The 11,393-nt window shown below is 53.2% G+C and overlaps 1 protein-coding gene across 2 annotated transcripts in view; it reads right to left on the bottom strand.

Moving 5' to 3' along the window:
• The window catches only part of NLRX1 (NLR family member X1), an 18,772-nt gene that overhangs the window by 6,378 nt on the left and 1,001 nt on the right, over window positions 1-11,393 (bottom strand). The window contains exons 1-6 of one of the 2 annotated variants that reach the window (XM_027773366.1): window positions 10,561-11,387; window positions 9,868-9,989; window positions 8,566-8,635; window positions 8,046-8,134; window positions 6,964-7,583; window positions 5,513-6,328 (exon numbers count right to left, since the gene is read on the bottom strand). In XM_027773366.1, coding sequence (XP_027629167.1) covers window positions 5,513-6,328; window positions 6,964-7,583; window positions 8,046-8,134; window positions 8,566-8,635; window positions 9,868-9,970 — 1,698 coding nt within the window. In that variant the 5' untranslated portion in view covers window positions 9,971-9,989; window positions 10,561-11,387. Of the gene's footprint in view, window positions 1-5,512; window positions 6,329-6,963; window positions 7,584-8,045; window positions 8,135-8,565; window positions 8,636-9,867; window positions 9,990-10,560; window positions 11,388-11,393 lie in introns of those variants that run through there. The other variant, XM_014589266.2, reaches the window with a different exon arrangement.

Raw genomic sequence — 11,393 nt, 5'->3', positions numbered from 1 at the left:
TGAGTTTAAGCCACCGGGTCCGGGACTCGAACCGCGGTCGACTATGTGGGAGTTCAGCGACATAGCCATTACGCTAACTGCTGGCCCCTATTATTACAACCATTTTAAGGAATTTGAGGCATAAGAAGTTAAGCACCTGGGGCCAGCAGGTGGTGTAATGGTTAAGGCGCTGGACTCCCACATGGATGACCATGCTTTGAGTCCTGGACCCGGCAGCTTAAAAGTCACACCAGGGGCTGGCAGGTGGTATGGTGGTTGAGGGCACTGGACTCCCATATGGCTGACTGCAGTTCGAGTCCTGAACCTGGTAGCTTGCTTTTTCACTCCCCTCCCTCATTTTGTCCCTCCCTGATCAAATTTAAATAAATAAATAAAATAAAGTTCAATAAAATAGTTTTTTTTTTGAAAGTCATACCAAAAAATAAAGTTCAATAAAATAGTTTTTTTTTTTTTGAAAGTCATACCAGGCACGTGTACATGCATGTGTGCCCGAAATCCTAAGAGGAGAATGAAGGAACAGGGATTGAGATGTGGCCGTCTCCCTCAGGGGTGATTTCTCACTTTCTCTGTGTCTCTGATGAGTACATGCCCCCTAAACCAAAAATCTCTCTAAAACAAAAACAAAAACAAAACAGGGAATAGCAGATAGCATAATGGTTATGTTGTTGGATTCCCACATAATCAACTATAGTTCAAGTCCTGGACCTGGGGACTTACAACTCACACTGGGCATGTGTGTATGCCTGCCCAAGATCCCGAAAAGAGGATAGAGGAGAAGGGATTGCGGCATGGTCATCCCCCCCAGGGGGTGATTTCACTTTCTGTCTGTCTCTGTCTCTCCAGCAAGTTCATATGCCCTATAGCAAAAATCTCTAAAAAAAAAAAAAAAAAGATAAAAGTTAAGTAACTTATCCAAGGTCACACAGAACTGAATCCCTGTAATTAACCTTTAAGTTTTGGTGCCTATAAACAGGGAAAGTTGGGGCTAGCCCCATGGCTTAGTGGTTAAAGGAGCTGGATCCCATACGGCCACGTGACTTGAACATCCTAGACCAGGCGGCCTGAAAAACACACCGGGCACGTGTTGGCACTGACAGGAGGGAGAAATGAGAAGGAACTGCAGCCTGACCACGCTCTATGGGGGGGGTGCTGTCTCTGGGAAGGGCACAGGCCCTTTGACAAACTTCTTTTTTTTTCTTTTTTCTTTCTTTCTTTTTTTTTTTTGAGAGGTTTTTGCTATAGGGCGCATGTGCTAACCAGACAGACAGAGAGAGACATAGAGACAGAAAGCGAGAAATCACCCCCCAGGGGGGATGGTCACGCTGCAATCCCTTCTCCTCCATTCTCCTCTCGGGATCTTGGACACACATGCACACGTGCCCGGCGTGAGTTCTAAGCCACCGGGTCTGGGACATGAACCGCGGTCGACTACGTGGGAGTCCAGTGACATAGCCGTTACGCTAACTGCTGGTTCTCGCAAATTTCTTTTTTTAAAAAAGAAATACTTTTGGGGCCAGCAGGTGGCATGATGGTTAAGGGTGCTGGACTCCTACATGGCTGACCATGGTTCGAGTCCTGGACCTGGTGGCTTGCTTTCTCACTTTCTTTCTCCCTTCCTCTCACTCGCTCTGTCCCACTCTAGTCAAATTAAAATAAATAAAGTTAAATAAAATAATTCTTTTTAAAAAAAAAAGAAAAAGGAAATTTGTTCAAATTCTGCCAGCACTAACCAGGACTCTCTACTCCTCAAAATGAGTGCTAAAACATTACTAGAGAAGGGAACCAGCAATTAGCGTAATGGCTACGTCGCTGGACTCCCACGTAGTCGACCGCGGTTCGTGTCCCGGACCCAGTGGCTTAAAACTCACGCCGGGCGCGTGTGCGTGCGTGCCCAAGATCCCGAGAGGAGAATGGAGGAGAAGGGATTGCGGCGTGACCATCCCACCTGGGGGGTGATTTCTCGCTTTCTGTCTCTATGTCTCTCTCTGTCTGTCTGGCGAGCGCACGCGCCCTACAGTGAAAATCTCTCCAAAAAAAAAAAAACCACATTACTAGAGAAGAAAAAGCTTACCCAGCAAGGCACCACAGCTCGACCAGAATATCCACAATACAGTGTAGTGAGAACACGGGGCTCAGTGTAGTGAGAATCACAAAACCCTGGGCTCTGTCTCAGGTATTCTGCCTGATCTTGGGTACTTCGCCCATCTGAAGTTCAGTCTTCTCTTCTATAAAAGGGTCCACAATGGAACCAGCAGATGGCTTAATGGTTACGTTGCTGGACTTCCACATAGTCAAATGCTATTCAAGTCCTGGACCTGGCAGCTTAAAATTCATACCAGACGCATGTGTGTGTCCCCAAAATCCTGAGAGGAGACTGGGGAAGGGATTGTGGCATGACCATTCCCCCTGGGTGGTAATTTTTCACTGGTGCTTGAGTTCTAGAAAAGATTGGTACCCTATAGCAAAAAAAAACACTCTCTAAAAATAAATAAATAAATAAGGATCCATGACAACATTTCATCCAGGATTGCCATAAAAACAAAAGCAAAAATCTTGATAAAGGTCCTGGCAGACATCAGCAGAGCGCCTCCCTCCATCCCTTAAGAACTCAGTGCCAGGAACCAGCAGTTAGCGTAATGGCTATGTCGCTGGATTCCCACAGTCGACCGTGGTTCGTGTCCCGGACCCGGTGGCTTAAATCTCACTCCGGGCATGTGTGCGTGCATGCCTAGGATCCCGAGAGGAGAATGGAGGAGAAGGGATTGCGGCATGACCATCCCCCCTGGGGGGTGATTTCTCGCTCTCTGTCTTTATGTCTCTATCTGTCTGGCGAGCGCATGCGCCCTATGGCGAAAAAAAAAAAAGAACTCAGTGCCGTCCTGCTGACAGCCGTCCTCAGGCCTGTAATTCGGTCTCTAGAGCAGACCTGCACCTGGGATGGACTGTCCTAAGCCAATTACCAACACCATTCATCCTCCCAGGATAAATGAATAAAATGGCATCTGCTTTATAAACCTAGCTCTGGTGATTGAGTTAGGGTGAGTCATCGCGCCATGAGCCTAATCACCTCTGGGAAACAGATGCAATCAAGTTCCTGGACCTGCAATGCAGAGGACAAACCCGAGACCATAGTGACCCCTGCCTCCCAGCAACGAAGACCAGAAGGAAAGATGCAAAAACGAAACTGTTGTTAGGGACCCATGTGTCTGCACCCTCAAATTCCCCTCCCAATTTTCCCAGAGGCACCAATTCTCACTAAAAGCCAAACTGCCCCGAGCTGAAACCAGAGCCAATGCAAGGAGCAGCAATTTCCTTCTGGAAGAGGAGCGAGGTGAGGAGCCCCAGGAGCTGGCAGCCTGGGGTTCTGGGCAGGGAAGGAGCAAGGGTGGGGTCCTGGGGCTGTTACCTTGAGCAGGTTGAAGAGCAGCGGCAGAGCCCGCAGAGGCAGCAGCTTGGCCACGATGCTCAGCACCAGGCTGACGTCTTCCCCTACCCGGCCCACCAGTTCGGTCACCTCCTTTCCCACCCGCTGCAGGGTGGTCTTGCGCAAACCCAGCACAATGTAGAGGGCGGCCAGGTACTCCTGCATGGCCTGCACGGTGAACACGAAGGTGCCAGGGTGCCCTGGCTCCACACACGGGGCCAGAAAAAACCTCAGAGCATCCCGGCGGAAGACATGCAGCAGCTGAAACTCCTCTTCCGTCTGAATGCCGGCCTCCAGGCAGCCACGGACATCCTCTTCAGAGAAGTAGGTCTTGCGGGAGGACACCCCATCATAGGCTAACTTGCCCATGGTGCGGGCTGCGTAAGCCATCAGGGACAACTTGGAGGGGTCGGTGCTGTCCAGCGTTTCCCCGCTGAAGTTGAGGCGCAGGAAGCTGGTGTAGATGCTGGTCAGGGTCTGGCCGGCAGGTGTCGGGGCGTGCAGGAAGTGCAAGGTGGCGCAGAGACCCAGTGGCTTAAAACTCACACCGGGCGCGTGTGCGTGCGTGCCCAAGATCCCGAGAGGAGAATGGAGGAGAAGGGATTGCGGCGTGACCATCCCACCTGGGGGGTGATTTCTCGCTTTCTGTCTCTATGTCTCTCTCTGTCTGTCTGGCGAGCGCACGCGCCCTACAGTGAAAATCTCTCCAAAAAAAAAAAAACCACATTACTAGAGAAGAAAAAGCTTACCCAGCAAGGCACCACAGCTCGACCAGAATATCCACAATACAGTGTAGTGAGAACACGGGGCTCAGTGTAGTGAGAATCACAAAACCCTGGGCTCTGTCTCAGGTATTCTGCCTGATCTTGGGTACTTCGCCCATCTGAAGTTCAGTCTTCTCTTCTATAAAAGGGTCCACAATGGAACCAGCAGATGGCTTAATGGTTACGTTGCTGGACTTCCACATAGTCAAATGCTATTCAAGTCCTGGACCTGGCAGCTTAAAATTCATACCAGACGCATGTGTGTGTCCCCAAAATCCTGAGAGGAGACTGGGGAAGGGATTGTGGCATGACCATTCCCCCTGGGTGGTAATTTTTCACTTTCTGTCTCTGTCTTTCTAGAGAGGATATGTACCCTATAGCAAAAAAAAAAACTCTCTAAAAATAAATAAATAAATAAGGATCCATGACAACATTTCATCCAGGATTGCCATAAAAACAAAAGCAAAAATCTTGATAAAGGTCCTGGCAGACATCAGCAGAGCGCCTCCCTCCATCCCTTAAGAACTCAGTGCCAGGAACCAGCAGTTAGCGTAATGGCTATGTCGCTGGATTCCCACAGTCGACCGTGGTTCGTGTCCCGGACCCGGTGGCTTAAATCTCACTCCGGGCATGTGTGCGTGCATGCCTAGGATCCCGAGAGGAGAATGGAGGAGAAGGGATTGCGGCATGACCATCCCCCCTGGGGGGTGATTTCTCGCTCTCTGTCTTTATGTCTCTATCTGTCTGGCGAGCGCATGCGCCCTATGGCGAAAAAAAAAAAAGAACTCAGTGCCGTCCTGCTGACAGCCGTCCTCAGGCCTGTAATTCGGTCTCTAGAGCAGACCTGCACCTGGGATGGACTGTCCTAAGCCAATTACCAACACCATTCATCCTCCCAGGATAAATGAATAAAATGGCATCTGCTTTATAAACCTAGCTCTGGTGATTGAGTTAGGGTGAGTCATCGCGCCATGAGCCTAATCACCTCTGGGAAACAGATGCAATCAAGTTCCTGGACCTGCAATGCAGAGGACAAACCCGAGACCATAGTGACCCCTGCCTCCCAGCAACGAAGACCAGAAGGAAAGATGCAAAAACGAAACTGTTGTTAGGGACCCATGTGTCTGCACCCTCAAATTCCCCTCCCAATTTTCCCAGAGGCACCAATTCTCACTAAAAGCCAAACTGCCCCGAGCTGAAACCAGAGCCAATGCAAGGAGCAGCAATTTCCTTCTGGAAGAGGAGCGAGGTGAGGAGCCCCGGGAGCTGGCAGCCTGGGGTTCTGGGCAGGGAAGGAGCAAGGGTGGGGTCCTGGGGCTGTTACCTTGAGCAGGTTGAAGAGCAGCGGCAGAGCCCGCAGAGGCAGCAGCTTGGCCACGATGCTCAGCACCAGGCTGACGTCTTCCCCTACCCGGCCCACCAGTTCGGTCACCTCCTTTCCCACCCGCTGCAGGGTGGTCTTGCGCAAACCCAGCACAATGTAGAGGGCGGCCAGGTACTCCTGCATGGCCTGCACGGTGAACACGAAGGTGCCAGGGTGCCCTGGCTCCACACACGGGGCCAGAAAAAACCTCAGAGCATCCCGGCGGAAGACATGCAGCAGCTGAAACTCCTCTTCCGTCTGAATGCCGGCCTCCAGGCAGCCACGGACATCCTCTTCAGAGAAGTAGGTCTTGCGGGAGGACACCCCATCATAGGCTAACTTGCCCATGGTGCGGGCTGCGTAAGCCATCAGGGACAACTTGGAGGGGTCGGTGCTGTCCAGCGTTTCCCCGCTGAAGTTGAGGCGCAGGAAGCTGGTGTAGATGCTGGTCAGGGTCTGGCCGGCAGGTGTCGGGGCGTGCAGGAAGTGCAAGGTGGCGCAGACGAGCCAGCAGTAGGAGGGCAGGAAGCAGGCCGCAGCGATCTGGTGATGCCCCTCCAGGTTCCGGGAGAGCATCTGCACCAGGCTGTCACGCTGAGCGAGCGTGACTGAGACGCCCGTGCCCCCATACCCACAGTCTGGCTGGTTGAAGCGGAGCTGGAAGTAGAGCTTCTGCAGGTTGGTATCAGAGAAGCCGCAGATCTCACCATAGCGGCCCACGTACTTGCTGGGGATGCGGCCGATGGCAGAAGGCCGGGTGGTCACCAGAATGCTGGCCTAGGAAGCACATGGTTGAGGGTTCAGAAAAGCCTCAGTGCCCTGATCTCCTCAATCCCCAGGGAGTCCCCGAAAAGTACCCAAGGAGAAAGAGGAAGATGACAATGCTAACTAAGGAGTACTGAACACCGGCTACAGCTCAGGGCACTGTGTACTTGCCATGCCATCTCTCCCTTGATGAGTAGAACTCAAGAAGAAAAGGAAGGGACCAGCAGATGGCATAATGGTTACATCACTGAAGTCCCACATAGTCGACTGTAGTTCAAGTCCCAGACCTGGCGACTTAAACTCATGCCAGTGTGTGTGTGCGTGTGCCCAAGATCCTGAGAGGAGAATGGAGGAGAAGGGATTGCAACATGGCCATCCCCCTGGGAAGATGGTTTCTTGCTTTCTGTCTCTCTCTCTCTCTCTCTCTTTGTCTCTCTCTGTCTCTCTTGCGAGTGCCTGCACCCTATAACTCTCTTAAAAAGAAGAAAAGGAAACAAGCTTGGAGAAGTTAGTGAACTGCTTGGGGTCACACAGCTGAGAAGTCAGGGGGCTCAGACTCAAACTAACCCAGGACCTATGCTCCTGCCCAATAAATGTGTGAGCCCAGGACACAAAAAAAACCTAGGGGGATGTCAAGAGGCCCCCACCTCAGGCAGCATGTATTTGCGCAGCAGGTTGACGACGATGGCAGCTGGTGCCTCTGGCTCCTCTGGGTCACTGCAGAGCCCTGTGCTGGCCAGCCGGAAGTCGAGGTTGAGACGCTCCAAGCCATGCAGCACGAAGAGGAGGCGGGACCCGGCGGCAGCTAGCGAGGGCAGCACCTCCTTCAGGGGCGTGTAGCGCTGGGCCACAAGCTGGCACAAGGAGGCCGGGGCGGGGCCCAGGGACGACAGGTCCTCGCAGGAGAAGGGGATGAGCAGCTCGAAGGCTGGCAGCCGGCCGTAACACCAGTCCAGGACCATCTTGCGCACCAGCGTGCTCTTGCCCGTGCCCACCGTCCCGTATAGCACCACCGTCTGCACCCGGCGCCCACAGGCATCGGGGTCAAAGAGCTGAGACAGGGCCAGCGGGGGGAGCCCGACCGGGGGTGGCCGATGCTCCAGCGCCAGCTCAGCAGACGGGCGGAACAGCTCATCAGGGGAGCTCTCGCGGATCACAGGGTCAACGTGGACAGTGTCTAGCGCAAAAGTTGGGCCAAACTGGCGCTCCTCCCTGGGCAGCCGGCTGAACCACTCGGCTAGGTTGTGGCGGTGCTGCTGGATGGCTTCTGCATGGGAAGGCAAGGGAAATGCGTCAGGGAAAGCCTGGCGGTAGGTGCAGGAGCTGAGAGCCAGTCACCATGCTGGTCGGGTCAGGCTGCAGTCAAAACATGACACCCAGAGATGCTGGGGCCCACAGTGGAAGTACAGACAGTTCAGAAAGTTTGGAACCTCTATAACAGAAAGTGGGGAGCCCGTGGAGTAATGCCAGGCCTGGCCGACAGGTTTTATGGTTCTCTGTGTGTAGTCGTCACCCGACTGCTAGACCCAACGTCTGTTGAAGGTAGGGATCTCTCCCAGGCTTTGTACACAGTAAGTGTACATGGCAGGAGTGTTGCAGGCAGGGGTACCTAGACAGATGGGAGGGCGGGGCCCCTGAGGGATGGTGGCAATGCTTCCTCCACGCCTCCTGCACGGTGCTGCTCCTTCCAGCTCCCTCTCCCTGCTGGGATCCCAGCCTGCCCCTTTACCGGCTGCAGAGGTGCTCCGGAATAGCTGTCCTTGTCTCCCTGGAGGAGGCCCACTGCCTGCTGAGCTTCCATGGTGGCGTATAAGAGCCCTGGGAACAAGAGGGAGCAAGCTAGGGCTCGGAGACTGAGCTCAGCCCCAGACCCATCTGCATGGCCCAGCCAGGACTTCTGGCTTCCCAAGAGTGAGACCCCATACTGTTGAGAACCTTGACTAACTATCACACCCTCCACAGGGGCAGAGACTCACCCCCAGTCCTCCTCCCAATGCTGAGGGCTTGCCTGGAACGTGGCTGGCCCTGCCAGACTCCACCCACTTCCCATAGGTCCTCCCCCCTCTGACCACTGACTTCTACTGTACAGGATCTCAGCCAACTTCCTCCCAGGGCTGGGAGCTGCCTCTGTATCCTCCCCTCCCCTCCCAGCCCCAAACCAAGCCCCTCCCCTAGGGGATCTGAGCTAGCTCCTTCCCAGTCTCCTGTGCTGTGCCCAGACGCAGCTTGGGTATAACACCAGGCCTCACCTAGTGGGCCCAAGAGAGTGCTCGCCTTTAATGAGCGAACTCCAGTGGAGCAGGAAAGGGATCCGTTGACCTAGAAGAAGAAATAGCATCTATAGGGACAGCAGATGGTGTAATGGTTACATTGCTTGGACTCCCATGTAGTCGACTGTGGTTCAAGTCTCGGACAAGGTGGATTAAAACACACCAGGCAGGGACCAGCAGTTGGTGTAATGGCTATGTTGCTGGACTCCTATACAGTCGACCGCGGTTTGAGTCCCGGACCCATTGACTTGAACTCATGCCGGGCACATGTGCCATGACTGCCCAAGATCCTGAGAGGAGAATGGAGGAGAAGGAATTGCAGCGTGGCCATTCCCCCCTGGGGGGTGATTTCTCCCTTTCTGTCTGTCTATCTCTTTCTGTCTTGCAAAAACCTCTCCAAAAATAAACCACACCAGGCACATATGAATGCATGCCCAAAATTCCAAAAAGAGAATGGAGGAGGGAACCAGCAGTTAGCGTAATGGCTATGTCGCTGGACTCCCACGTAGTCGACCGCGGTTTGCGTCTCGGACCCGGTGGCTTAAAACTCATGCCGGGCGCGTGTGCGTGCGTGCCCAAGATCCTGAGAGGAGAATGGAGGAGAAGGAATTGCAGCGTGGCCATTCCCCCCTGGGGGGTGATTTCTCGCTTTCTGTCTCTATGTCTCTCTCTGTCTGTCTGGCGAGCGCACGTGCCCTATAGCGAAAATCTCTCCAAAAAAGAAAAAAAAAAAAAAGAGAGAATGGAGGAGAAGGGACTGCAGTGTGGCCATCCCTCTTTGTGGGGGGGAGGGGGATTTCTCACTTTCTGTCTCTCTGTCTCTCTGCAAGCCTATGTGCCCTGTGGCAAAAAAAATCTCTGCAGAAAAAACAAAAATTAAAACAAAAATAGCATCTATAGGGACAGCAGATGGTGTAATGGTTACATTGCTTAGATCCCATCCGTATTTTCACACCAATGCACAAAGCCCAGGTCTACACCAGCTCGCCCCATGGGCCGCGTATAGCATGCACTGCCCTCTACAGTGGGTACCACACCTACTCCGTGTGCGATCATTTGATTCGCATTCATTCCTCCCCCTCCGTGGAACAGTGACCACTTCTTTTTCTGTTCACAATTACTCACATATACCTAGAACCTAACACACGGTTCAGTACACAGCAAACATCGGTTAAATGTAAAAAGAAATCCGTGTTTCTAGACTTCAACAGCTACACGGCACCATCTGGATCCCAGAGAGGAAGAGAGAGGTAGAAACAGAAAGTCCTGCCTCCTGCTCACCTGGTGGCCGAGGTGCTCCTCTGAGGCCAGAGCCCCAAGGGGCCCTGGGCAAATGACGTCCCCACCTCATCCTGGGAGAGGTCAGAGCCTGGGGGCTTAGCATCACCTTCTAGCCGGCTTCCCTGAAAAAAGTGTGTGAATGGATCGCCACCACCACCCCCCTTGCCCTTCCCACGACTCTTCCTTGGCCCACAGCAGGTGGGCCAAGGAGGGGCCTCCCTTCCAGAGAGGATAAGGCAACATTGCTGAGGCCTTGACCCAGCTCTTAGCCCCGCCCCCTCCTATAACCCCAACCTGTGTCCGTCTTGCCTTCTATCACCCCTTGTTCTGTCTTGAAGTGCCACAAACACCTTTCTCCTGAGTTCCAGCCTAGTAAACTGCTTTAACTGTCCTTTTATTGCTGGGCTGCCAGCGAGCTCCGAGCGCAGTCCTGTATTCAATTTCAGTGGCTTTTCTGAGCCTAGATTTTCCAATAATAATTATCCACTCCCTGCTGCTGTGGTTGCCTAGCTATCGGGTCCTTTGAGCCGAGATTTAATGGCTTTATCATTTTATCATCTTGTGACTTTTATGTAAGCGGCCTTTGAGGCCAGCATGAATAATAAATAAAAGAATAAATGAACTTCCTACTTGACATCTCCATATGGATATCCCACCAGTGCTTCAAGCTTCACCATGCAAAATCGAACTCACCATTCCCCATTCCGTTTTAGCTACTGCAAATCTTCCAGGCACACAAACGTACACTAGAAACCTGGTCTGTGTCTTCATACCCTTCACCCACTTCTTAGGGAGGTCCCACAGTCACCACTTCCTCCCCACTGCTTCCCCTGCCCGACCCTACCGCCCTAGTGCCAGCGCAGTCCATCCAGGACATACAGCACCTCTTCCCCAGGGCGGCCTGCCGTCTCAGCCCATTCCAGAGCAGTGTGTCTGCACCTGCCCCCAGCCTGCAGCCATTCCCAGGCTCCACTGCGCTCTTGCTCACTTCCCTAACTTTGTTTAGACACCTTCCTCAGCATGCATTGACTGCTCCCATCCAATCTGTTCAGATGCTACCTATTCAAAGGTCTTATCTTCTGGGAAGTCTGGCCCGAGCTCTCCAAGCTCCCTTTAAAGGGAGCAGGCTCTCTTTTGGTGCCGGGTCTTCTGATCAGAGTTTTTCAAGCACGCAGGGCACCAGCAGGAAGAATCCGCTGCCCTGGGTGGCTGCCTTGCCACGGCTAACCAGTAGAGGGACTGCTGGGGTGCCGGCTGAGCTCAGAGAGGCACCCCAGGAGCTGGAGAAGGTGGAAACCTGTGATAGCTCAGAGAAACTGGTTCAGGGTTAACAACAGCTCCAGGGGCCCTGAATCAATATGGGATTCTCTGCCCATCGCCCGGGTCTCCAGGGCGCTGAGAAGCAGGCGCACAGCAGGGAAAACACAAGGGTGATATTCGGACAGGCCCGTATCTCCCCCACCGAGCTGGGTCCCAAACAGCTCTCCTACTTTCTACTGGCTTCGGGACCAAGGGGGAGAACCTGC

This window comes from Tupaia chinensis, unplaced genomic scaffold (assembly GCF_000334495.1).
Source record: "Tupaia chinensis unplaced genomic scaffold, TupChi_1.0 Scaffold000348_1, whole genome shotgun sequence".
Classification (NCBI taxonomy): Eukaryota; Metazoa; Chordata; class Mammalia; order Scandentia; family Tupaiidae; genus Tupaia; species Tupaia belangeri.
This window is presented reverse-complemented; position numbering and strand designations above follow the sequence as displayed.